The sequence below is a fragment of the Geotrypetes seraphini genome, chromosome 4, assembly GCF_902459505.1.
Source record: "Geotrypetes seraphini chromosome 4, aGeoSer1.1, whole genome shotgun sequence".
NCBI classification, from domain to species: Eukaryota; Metazoa; Chordata; class Amphibia; order Gymnophiona; family Dermophiidae; genus Geotrypetes; species Geotrypetes seraphini.
The window spans coordinates 133,245,633-133,257,954 of NC_047087.1; the positions used below are offsets into that span (position 1 = coordinate 133,245,633).

The window sequence follows — 12,322 nt, forward strand, 5'->3', positions numbered from 1 at the left end:
GATAGAACTGAGTTGCATGGATAACTCTGATATTCCATTCTGGTATCCATATAACCACCTGGATAACTTAGAACAGCAAAAAAGCTAGTACTGAATATTACCATTATCTGGATAATTGCAACTCTGTCCATTAAACTTAGATATTCAATGCAAATATCCAGATAATGACCAGCACTATATTTGGGTTTAACATTAAGAGCTATGGTCAGCTTTTAAATGAAATGGTGACTGAAGAGTTTGAATATTGACCCAATAGACCAAGTGGTACAGATCAGTTAAATATATTAATTTTGACACAAAATGTGAAAACTTTTTTCTTTAGTATTTATAATCCACTTATGGCCTAAGTCAGGCGTGTCAAAGTCCCTCCTCGAGGGCCGCAATCCAGTCGGGTTTTCAGAATTTCCCCAATGAATATGCATGAGATCTATTAGCATACAATGAAAGCAGTGCATGCAAATAGATGCCATGCATATTCATTGTGGAAATCCTGAAAACCCGACTGGATTGCAGCCCTCAAGGAGGGACTTTGACACCCTTGGCCTAAGTGGTTTACATTCAGGTACTCAAGAATTTCCCCCTATCTGTCCTGGTGGGCTCACACTCTTTCTAAAAGTAGCCCACTCAAGACTAATCTTTAGATATAAATAAAATCATTTTTAAAAGAATTGTGGCACTAATATTTTAAGAAATTAATATAACCTCTTTTGGGTGCTGAGAACCAGCAATGTCATTTTGGTATGTGATATTATCCAGAGTAGTTCTTGAGACAGTTCTCTCCCTTCCTCCACTGCTGTTTCCTCCACTCCCTTCCTTGCTGCTGTTTCCTCCTTCCCTTCTTTCTCTCAGAATATTTTTTTACTGGTAGTGGCTATGTGCCTCTATAGGCCCTCTCTGTTTTTACTTTATTTTTTCAATCCTTCCTGAGTGCTTGCTCTTCAGAATCCTTACATACAGAAAATTCAGTGTAGTTGTAAGGGATTATCATTCATGGGTCACAGACATTTCAAGTTGCAAAATACAGACCAAATCCAAACTGTAACAGCCTCCAGTGTCCTAGAAAATAGGAACCTTTTATAAACCATTTACTGGCACGTTTGAACTGACTACAAGTTGTCACTATTAATACAGTGTTATACACAACAGTCTGTAAAAACAATATTCAGTTAGATTAGAATCTGAAGTGCTGTAGTTCATTCACCCTTTATGATAAGGTAGGGTTACCATATGGCTCCAGAAAACGGAGGACAGATTGAGAGTGACATCCAGGTTTTACTTCCATTGCTTTCAGTGGAAGTAAAACCCAGTGTCTCAATCTGTCCTCCTTTTTCTGGAGCCATATGGTAACCCTTTGATGAGGGCACCCTAGAAAGAAACCTAAATGTAAGATGAGAGTATTGAAGGATACTTACTCGTTAACACAATGAGCAGCTGTTACGATCCACTGAGAGGTTATGATGGATCCTCCACACAAATGGATTCCTTGAAAGTGAAGACTGACCTGCCATGGCCACTGCCCTTCAAATGATGTATTTCCACCAACTATGCGTGATGTAAATCTGGGTCTACTGCCACACACTATGGGAACAGAGACAGACAACATGTAAAGCATCTTATTTACTTATGTCATTCATTTTAAAGTAATTATTAAAAAGAATACAGTAAGAATGAAACATTTATGTTCTAAAAATGAACTGAGCTAAAACATAACATTCATTATTCAAGAGCCTTTAACACTTTTTGCTATTACTGTAGTTATAATAACGAAACAAAGAGTTACATATATTGTGACAGGGAGAGTCCTGTCATGCTGGAAGAAACCCTGCAGTGCTCTAAAACTATCCATAAACCTATCCCTAGAAGCAGACAGGTTAGGGAAAGTGTCCTTCAAAATTTATCCCCAGTGAAAGGCAACCCAAAAGTGACCCAATTATACTTGCCTAGTTCAAGTGTAGGGAATGCTAAAGGCAAAGAACTACAAGAACCAGCATGCACCAGGCAGGTGATATCAAAACCCACAAAGGGATTAGCTCCTGCAATCAGCTCTGCTGAGGACAGGGTTAGTCAGCAGGGAAGTTATCCAGGCTTATTAGCAAAGCACCGGAGAACCACAGGTGTTTCTAGAGGCAATCAGCCCAATGCCAGAGAAAAGGGTGTGGTCTCTAAGCCAAGGGGGCAGCCACAAACTTACAGCATTCCTGAAGCCTTGTTGAGAGGCAGACCTATGCAAGCCCGGATTCAGGAAGCAGAGACCAGCACTTCCCAAAGCAAGCAGGTAGAAAACCTCAGAACTAAAGCCTCTAATCATACTTCTGAAGATACTGAATATGTTGAGAAAATGCCAGAAGAAATGTTAGTAGGGGATATTGAAATGGAGCATGAGGAATTAGGCATGCTTAAAGGCAGAATCACAGAATAACATTTGGGGGAAGTAAAAGCTATCTTCTGATAATGTGGTGTTGCCTCATAAAACAAAGTAATGGAAAAATTAAGAATTACTGCTTCTGATTTGACTAAAAATAACAGAAGAATTAAGAATCCCATGCTGAGGGTGAGAGGGCTAATTATACCCTGAGAATTGCTCCAGAGGCAAGCTTTTTGAAATTGCCTGGTTTTTTTTTTTTCTTGAACTGTAAAGTGAATAAGCATGGTGGGCTAACAGGCTGTTTAGCCACCAATGAGTTTTTTGTTTGTTTGTATGTTTTGAGTTACACTACAGTATAAAGCCATGACACTGCTTTCTAGTTTGGTGTTCTAAACTGTGTTGCCAATTTGCTAAGAATGCTGGCTGCTTGGATGTCCCAATGGCTTGTTTTTGTGAGTTTTTCATCTGGATGTCTTCGTATTCAAAAATAGTCCAAAAATATAGATGTGCTAAGGGTCAAAATGCCTACATATATAAAAAAAAAAAAAGATGTCTTGTAGTTTTGAAAATGGACATTTTGGCCCAGATTCTGTAAACTATTGTAGGCAGCTGTAGGCATCCTACAGCTGTTTAATCAGCCAATTGGGAAGCATGTTTTCTAAAAAAAAAATGCTCCCCAGGCAGGCTGCCTATATTTAAGGTGCCTCTGGGAGCCTAGTGAGGCCCACAAGCCTGCCTCAGCTCGCCTAAGGCTAGGCAGTAGCCTTAGGCAAACCTAGGTGGCCCCACGTGTCTCCCTAGTAGAGCAGGAGACGCTTACAATGTAGGCCAGCAAAATGCTGGACTACATTGTAAGTAGATGCGGCCGCTATACTTAATTGTGGCAGGGGATCTCCCTGCCGTGATTAGTATAGCAGCTGCGGCAATGGCCGCCAATCTCTCCTCCCCCCACCCCCTAAACAAATGAGGCAGGAGGGATGTTGATTGCGGCAGGAGGGTGCCCAACCCCTCCTGCCCAAAGACCCCCACCCACCCCAATGATCGCAGGCAGGAAGGTGCTCAAACCTTCCTGCTGGTAGGCCCCACCCCCTCGAGGATCACCGGCATAGGAGGGGCCTTAGGTACCTAGGCCAATCAGGCCCTAGGCTCCTGTGGGTTGGGCAGGGGAGGGGTGGGCCCACCTCATTTGAACGGAGGCGGGCCTGCCGGACACATGGTGCAAGGACCCTTCCAGCCAGCCAACTTGCTGGTAAGTCAGGGGGGTTTCTGTGTTGGGGGGGTTCATTGGGGGGAGCGGCAGGAGGGTTTGGGCTCCCTCCTGCTGGTGATCTTCGGGGGCAGGGCTTACCAGCAGGAAGGGCTGAGCTTACCAGCAGGAAGGGCTGAACACCTTCCTGCCAGCGATAATCGGGGGTGGGTGAGGAGTCTCTTGGCAGGAGGGACTGGACATCCCTCCCGCCTCATTTGTTTAGGGGGTGAGGGGTGGGGGGGACTAGCAGCCGTAGCCGTAGCCATTATACTAATCACAGCAGGGAGATCCCTTGCTGTGATTAAGTATAGCGGCCACATCTAAAGTAACCTGGTTATGTAACTGGCGTCTCTAACATGGACGTCAGTTACATAATCGGGTTCAGTTTGGGCGGGTGTAGGCCCGATTCTGTATAGGACACCCATTCCGGGCATCCTATACAGAATCCGGGCCTTTCTCTACTGGATTTCTGGACATCTTTCCCAAAACATCCAAACTCAGACTTAGATGTCCTATTGAAAATGCACCTCTACTCTTATGTAATTTGCCCCCTCCCCCCCCCTCTTTATTAAGTCACGGTAGAGGCTTCTACGTGGCCCAGAGTGCTAAATGCTCTGATTCTGCTCTGATGCTCATAGAATTCCTATGAGGTAGGAGCAGCATCATATCATTTAGCAACACAGACTGCGGTAGAAACCCCTACCGCAGCTTAGTAAAAGAGGGGGATAAATGCAATTTATCCAACAACAATCACACCATACTCGTATCAATCATAATTAAACAGCTAAAAGAGATCAACAATATGCTATATGTGTTTCATCACTGTTAAACCAATGGAAAAATAAAGTATACAGAGATATATAGAGATGTATATACCCTGAAAGTGTAATTACAGACTTTCACCAATCTGGCAGATACTAAAAATAAATAAATCCACCCCCCCTTAACTAAGCTGTGGTAGAGGTTTCTATTTTGGTCCGGAGTGCTAAATGCTCTGATGTTGCTCCAACGCTCATAGAATTCCTATGAGCTTAGTAAAAGATGGCCTTAAGCAGCCCCCCCCCCCCCCCCCCCCCCAGTTATTTTGAAATCAGCTCCTTTGAAATTCAGAAGAGATGTGTTTGATTGGATTACAATATTACTGCAGAATGGTGAATTTCCAGCAAATTTAGGCCACATTTTAATTACACCCATAACCAAGAATTCAAAAGTCTTTAGCCCTCATTAGCAATTATCGTCCAATTGCAGCTATTCCTTTCTTTATAAAAATAATGGAGGAACTAGTGAGTGTTGAATTGAGAAATTATCTAGATCGATTCTCAGTCTTTAATCCATCCCAATCAGGATTTCGTTGTTTCCATAGCACAGAGACTGTACTAATGTACACCATGTTAGACCATCTTCACAAACTGTTCAGCATAGGTAAAAGTGCCTTAGTTCTTCAGTTTGATCTTAGCAGTGCGTTTGATCTCATTGATCATGAGACCTTACTGCGATGTCTGGATGCTATAGGAATATCAAGACATGTCTTCCTATGGTTTAAAGGTTTCCTAGTCGTACCTATCAGGTTTGGAAAGATGAAAACTGTTCATTTAAATGGAAAAATATATGTGGAGTACCACAGGGAACATCTCTTTATCTAGCTTATTTAGGAACTCGATTAGCTTCTTTAAAATCATACACTATAGCTATGCGAACAATATAACAATTGTAGTCCTGATCCTATCTTTATCAGCAGATACTCTACAATTTATCTCTTCTATAATCCAGACAGTGGACTCCTGGATGAAGGACTTTAAACTCAAACTCAACCCAGACAAAACTAAAATTTTCCTGATCTCACCTTCTAATAAGATCACAGAGAACACTACAAAGTTGAACAGCATTACATACTCTATTATGCCAGTTATAAAAATTTTAGAGGTTTATTTAGACCAAAATCTATCACTCAGTGCTCAAATCAATGCACTAGTTAGGAAAACTTATTTTATGCTATGGAAATTGTGATCGATTAGGGCATATTTTGATCCTTCCTCATTTAGACTACTAATAACATTGATTTTTAGTTCCTGGATTATTGTGACATCATTTATCTAGCCTCCAGTAAAAAGAATATGAAAAGGTTGCAGATCATTCAAAACACAGCTGTTCGGTTGATTTTCAATTTGAAAAAATGTGATCATGTAACTAAATTCTATTAGAAGCTACATTGGCTCCCAGTCGAGGCAAGATTATTATTCAAGTTAGGTTGTACCTGTTATAAGATATTATTTGGCCTTATACCCGATTATATTATTGATCACTTTAAACTTACTGACAGAAAATGTTTTTCTCAGAATTTTAGATTATTTACATTTCCTACTGTAAAAGTTTGCATACACAAGATTTTTCCATAGAATTTTATCCTTTCAAGATGGATCTTGGGAAAGCCTTTTTCTGTCCTGATAAACTCTTAACGCCTATCTTTCCTTTAGAAAAATGCTAAAGACCTTCTTATTTAACAAATTCTTCTGAATATGATTATAATACACTGTGCTTGAACAGTCTCTTGATTGTTGTTAACTGCGTTGAACTGAGAGGTTACTGCAGTATATAAGTGAATTTGTTATGTTATGCATTTGCAGAATAGCACTTAGAAAGAATATTGGCTTTTAAATATGAGCATCTTATAAAATTGTCTTTTTAAATGTCTTATAGAAAATTAGTTTCTGGAAGGAACTTTTGGCTGCTTTTGAGTTTTTTATGGGCCAATGCATTGTAGGATTTAGAGTTCCTAATTCTAATTATCGAAACAGTACTGAGGATATCAGAAAGCAAGGGTGGGAAGGGAGAGAACATGCCCAGCACTGTCTTGAAGTCTCCCTCCAGAAACTGGTCACTGCATGAGTATCAACATTCTAGATAGGTTTGTGCTGAGTCAACAAGCAGTTGAAGAACTTGAAAACAATCTAATTAACAGCATCAATAAAACTAAACAATCCCCACTGAAGTTCACCATCTATCCTATCTCATCTGCTTCCCAAAATCTGACATTTCCATCCAGCATCATTCTTGCTTGAATACTCACCTACACATTTTAAGGTGATAACACTGGCAGAAGCACACTGGTCTCTGTAATGGAAAAATGAGTGTCAGAGACCACATACTGGTTTTCATTTTGCGTTCCATATGCAGATGTCGGTCTCTCAACAACACTGACCATAGTGCCATTGCTTAGATGGTCTATGCATCCATTACATTTACCAGAAAATCACAAAGATTTCTTTCTGAACCATTTCTAAGGACATGGTATAGGCCTGCAGGAGGACCATATATTCACATTGGCTGTCATCCTGTCTTATTGGTCAGTGCTCTAAGATGCATTATGTTTCTAGACAAAGCATATATTCCACAGCTGTGGCCTCCTGTTTATAGATATGCAAGGGATATTTTCAGCACAGAAAGGCACCATATTTGAGCAAAGTATTTACTTTCAGGAAGTTTGCCACAGTGGAATTTGTAGGCGTTGTCCTATTTTTTAATATCTTTGCGAAAAATAGGAAAGCAGCTAATCTGGAAACACCCTTACATTTTAGACCTGTGGTTCCCGACCTGTGTGACGTGATCACCCAGAAGGTGTGTTGCAAGACTGGCACCCAGGGCAGTGGGTTCCCCCAGCACTCTTTCTTTCTTATTCCCTGTTGCCATGGATACCTGCCCCAGCCCTGCCCATACCCCACCTATTCCCTGGCCCACCAACATTGCCCTGTTCCATCCATCTCCCTCTAGTTTCACCTCTAAACTGCCCCACTCCACCAGCGCAGCCTTTCTTTCTCTCTCCAGCCCCCCACCTGGGCCACCCCAGAGTCGGAGATTGTTCTTTGAGTCTCCCCTATCCCCACGTACCTCCTCCGGTGTTGCTATTTCATAACTTTGGGCAGCTGGCAGCATTAGTGAGTGATCGTGCTGCTGTCAGCCTGCTCCAGAAGCCTTCGTTCTGCAGCACTTCCTGTTCCTGCATAAGCGGGTGCTGCAGAGTGAAGGCTTCCGGGACAGGCCGACAGCAGCAAGATCACTCACTAATGCCGCCAGCTGCCCAAAGTTTTGAAATTAACAGCACCGGAGGAGATACATGGGGACAGGGGAGACTCGCAAGATCCATCCCCGACTCCGAGGTGGGGGTTGGGCTAAAGAGAGTGAATCCAAATCCCGGACAAACTCCCTCCAGTCCAGACACTCAGACAGTCCTCTAAAAAGAGGACATGTCCAGGTAAATCTGGGCATCTAGTAACCCTATACCAGATGGGTTGCTAGTGTGAGGCACAGATAACAGGGGAAAACAAATCCACAAGGAACAAAGCAGCCAAAAAATGAGTGGAATTGTCCAATCAGAAAGGTGCACAAATAAAAGTGTCTTTCAACTCATCTGATTGATCTTTATTCATCCAAAGTCACTCGACCCGACATGTACATGTTTCGGCCCTAAGGCCTGCGTCAGGAGTCTTTAAGATCTTTGGGTATATGAACTATGATGTAAACCACTTGAAATGCCATTTGTGTCTAAATAAAGCAAAACGTCGTAGTGTTGCGACCTTGCAGTAAATGAAAATCTAAAAAGCTTTTTAGATTTTCATTTACACTACGACGTTTTGCTTTATTTAGACACAAACGGCATTTCAAGTGGTTTACATCATAGTTCATATACTCAAAGATCTTCAAGACTCCTGATGCAGGCCTTGGGGCCGAAACATGTACATGTCGGGTCGAGTGACTTTGGATGAATAAAGATCAATCAGATGAGTTGAAAGACACTTTTATTTGTGCACCTTTCTGATTGGACAATTCCACTCATTTTTTGGTTGCTAGTGTGAGGCAACAGACCTTTCTTTTCAGCAGCTCTCTGCCATGTGGGAACAGAGTGTGGGACTGCAGGTAAATGAGAGGGGGGTTGGGGTTAGTTTCTTGATGTAAACTATGAGGAACAGACAGGGAACCACATCAGTATATGTAGAGTTACCAGACGTCCGGATTTCCTCGGACATGTCCTCCTTATGAGGACATGTCTGGGGGTCTGGACGGCTTTTCAAAACCCGGCATTTTCAGAAAAAAAAAAGATAAGACATCTTATGGTTTCAAAAATGGACATTTTCTCTACCGGATTGTTGGATGTTTTTCTCAAAACTTCCAAAGTCAGACTGACATCCTGTTGAAAATGTCTCACTATGGAGCTAACACAGAAGTTTATGTTAATTTGTGGAGGATTTTTTAATAGGTGGTTGTTAAGCCTAGATGGATCAGTAGATTATTCTTGTTGTGGTTCTAAATTGTTACATATGAATTGTATTTAACTGATATCTTTACAAGACGAAGATCATGAAATGCAAAATGATGACGATTTTGAGCTTGACGGCAATAGAATAGAAATTGTAAAGGATTTCAATCTCCTGGGTTCTTTTGTAAACAAAGAAGCAACTAACAGGGAGGAAGTACTCCACAGAATAGCACTTGGTTGCTCTTCAGTGACTCCACAGAATAGCACTTGGTTGCTCTCAACAAAGTATTCAAAGGCGAGGAGGTAACACTCCAAATGAAGATCAGACTTGTCCACACACTCATTTTCTCAGTGGTCAGTTACAGACGTGAAAGCTGGACACTACAGAAAGAAAATTGACTCATTTGAGCTTTGGTGCCAGAGAAGGATTTTAGGTGTGCTGTGGACTTCCAGAAGAACTAATAAATAAATTCTGGAGGAGATCAAACTGGCTATTTCACTCGAAGCCCAAATGATGAAGTTACGACTGTCTTATTTTGATCACACCATCAGAAGAGATATCACTGGAGAAGGACATCATGTTTGGGAAGATTGAAGGAACTAGACAAAGAGAGAGATCTGCAATCAGATGGCTGAACTGGAACGTACGCAGGTAGGGCTGGTCTCAGTTAGGGCACTGGTCTTCGACCTAGGGGCCGCTTCGGGAGTGGACTGCTGGGCACAATGGACCAGCTGCAGCAATTCTTATGTTCTTATGACATTGAAAACGACCATGGGGATGCCACTGGAGGACCTTTCTAGACTAGCACAAAACCAATTTCTTTTTAGATCTGCAATTCATCAAATCACTAGGACTCGATGGCACCTAATAACAACAACTTTACATCCTATGAGTTATGAATGTATTTTGCAATAATTAATGTAGTTTGCTTTTAAATTGCTTCAGATCAAACTTTTATTTGAGGGGACAGTTTAAAAGAGCAACATAGCACAATATATCAAAACAAAACAAAAGAAAATGTGAAGAGTTTTTCCCTCACACTTTCCTTTTTTTCATGGCATCCTTACTATAGTACTGTATCTGTCCTAAACCTATGGTACATGCAGCTTACCGCAGAAATGCAATCTGGTGGAGAAGTATTATATAACCTGGTGATGGAGATGCTTGTGTGACTGAAACAAAACGCCTTTGAAATTCCTCTTCCGCTGCCTCTAGGGGCAGAAACCCTGAGCTCACATAGCTGCAAATAAGAAACACATAGGATGTCAGGATATGTCCAGTTTCAACTCTTTACTGAGACTGAGGTTCATGCTTAATTTCCATTAAAAAATATTTTCCCCTTAGCTCTCATCATCAGTTCTGCTACCTCAGTTTCCCTATGAATAAAAATATGTGAAAAGGAACATATTAATAGTTTGTGAGGTAGTGGGATGCCTCTTGAACCAACTGGATGAGAGGATGACCTTCTACCGTGTTTCCCCGATGATAAGGCAGGGCCATCAAATAAGACAGCCCCCCCTTTTTAGAAAAAATTGTAAAATAAGGCACCCCCCCCGCAAATAAGCCACCCACCGATACCTGCGCTTACCCGAATCGGGTGGTACGGTGGGTGACTCCGTGTGGTCCCTCCGTCTACCGCGGGGGTCGGCAACCCGCGGCTCCAGAGCCGCATGCGGCTCTTTTCCACCTTTGCCGTGGCTCCGGTAGTGTGTCACGCAGGCATGCAACTTACAAGTCCGGCGTCGCGGCGGGAAATAGCCATGCTGAGCAGTGAGCTCAGCACGTACACAGATGAAAGCCTTGCTTGCTGATTGGTCCGGCGGCACGGTGGGGCGGGGCCGCCAGACCAATCAGCAAGCAAGGCTTTCATCTGTGTACGTGCTGAGCTCACTGCTCAGCATGGCTATTTCCCGCCGCGACGCTGGACTTGTAAGGTGCACGCCTGAAAAAGAAATCATCCTGGCCAGGGTCGGTGTCATGCTCCGGAGATCTACAGCCTTCCTATCTCCCTCTCCCTTCTACCTGCTTCCGGCCACATCCCCTGCTCCGCGGCTCTCTTCGGCAACTCAGCAGCAGCGATCGACACAAGCTTCTGACGTCGGGGCCTACCCTCTGCGAGTCCCGCTTGTTTCAACTTCCTTTTTCCACAAAGGCGGGACTCGTAGAGGGAAGGCCTCGATGTCGGCAGCTTGTCTTGATCACTGCTGCTGACGAGTTGCTGAAGAGAGCCGCGGAGCAGGGGGGTGTTGCCAGGTGCAGGTAGAAGGGAGAGGGCCAGATGCAGGACTCGTGGGTGAGGGAGGAGAAGAGAGAGAGAAAGAGAGAGGGGAGGGAAACAAAAGGAAATATTTCATGCTGGGCCGGAGTGGAGGGAGGGTGGAAAGATTCTAGCTACAGGGTGCAGTAACAAAGGAAAAGGGGGGGAAAGCTGAAAATGGAGATAGTGACACAAAGAAGAGAAAGGGTAAGCAGGACCTACTGAATAAGGATAGAAATACAGAGGGGACATGAAAGGGTAAATAAGGCATCCCCCCGAAAATAAGCCCTAGAGCATATTTTGGCCTTCCAAAAAAAATAAGACAGTGTCTTACCATCGGGGAAACACGGTAATAAAGATAAATGTAATAATGGAAGTGACTTTATCCTGTACCTTCTAATATGTCTCAAAGACTGCCAGTGCAGCAGAATTCCTCTGCAGGAGTTGTGTACCCACAGGAAGCAGAGCTGGTGTTAGACATTTTGGAGCCCAGGACAGTAATTAAGGAGAAGGCTCCCCTCTGATGCCCTCTCATTCCTGCCTCTACCCTAATCGCCCCACCCACCATTACTACCATGTAAAACAACTTTAAATTACTTATTCACACATAAAACACAGACAATCTTCTCCAAATACAGAACAAGGAATCACAAATTAGTAATAGAAATATGAAAGCCATGACTGAACTGGGAACCTCAAGAAAATAAACTCAGTATGTACTGCAAAACTAGAGAAATAAAAAGAGAAATGCACTTCTTTTTGCATTGAACATAATACAAAGACATCTGTGAAGTACCGTATTTTCACGTATATAACGCGCACCCGTGTAAAACGCGCACACGGGTATAGCGTGCGGGAAACCGAAATATGTTAAAAAAAATTTATATAGCGTGCACACGCGTATACCGCGCATGCTGCTTGCCGCCCCGACTCTCATTTCCAGCCCTGCCCCGAGTCTCCTCTGGTCCCGACTCTCCTTTCTAGCCCTGCCCTGAGTCTCCTCTGGCCCCGACTCTCCAGCCCTGCCCCGAGTCTCCTCTGGTCCCGACTCTCCTTTCCAGCCCTGCCCCGAGTCTCCTCTCGTCCCAACTCTCCTTTCGCCGCCCTGTCCTGCTCCCAGCTCTGTAAGCATGCGCAGACCATCTACAGACAAAGAAGATGGTCTGAGCATGCTTGCCGCTCAGTTTTCTGTGCCGGGT

The 12,322-nt window shown here is 43.2% G+C and overlaps 1 protein-coding gene across 1 annotated transcript in view; it reads right to left on the minus strand.

Moving 5' to 3' along the window:
* Positions 1–12,322, minus strand: part of TMPRSS3 (transmembrane serine protease 3) — a 107,456-nt gene that overhangs the window by 49,936 nt on the left and 45,198 nt on the right. The window contains exons 5-7 of the mRNA XM_033942928.1: positions 9,978–10,106; positions 6,682–6,725; positions 1,413–1,578 (exon numbers count right to left, since the gene is read on the minus strand). Of these exons, the coding sequence (XP_033798819.1) occupies positions 1,413–1,578; positions 6,682–6,725; positions 9,978–10,106 (339 nt within the window). The remainder of the gene's footprint in view (positions 1–1,412; positions 1,579–6,681; positions 6,726–9,977; positions 10,107–12,322) is intronic.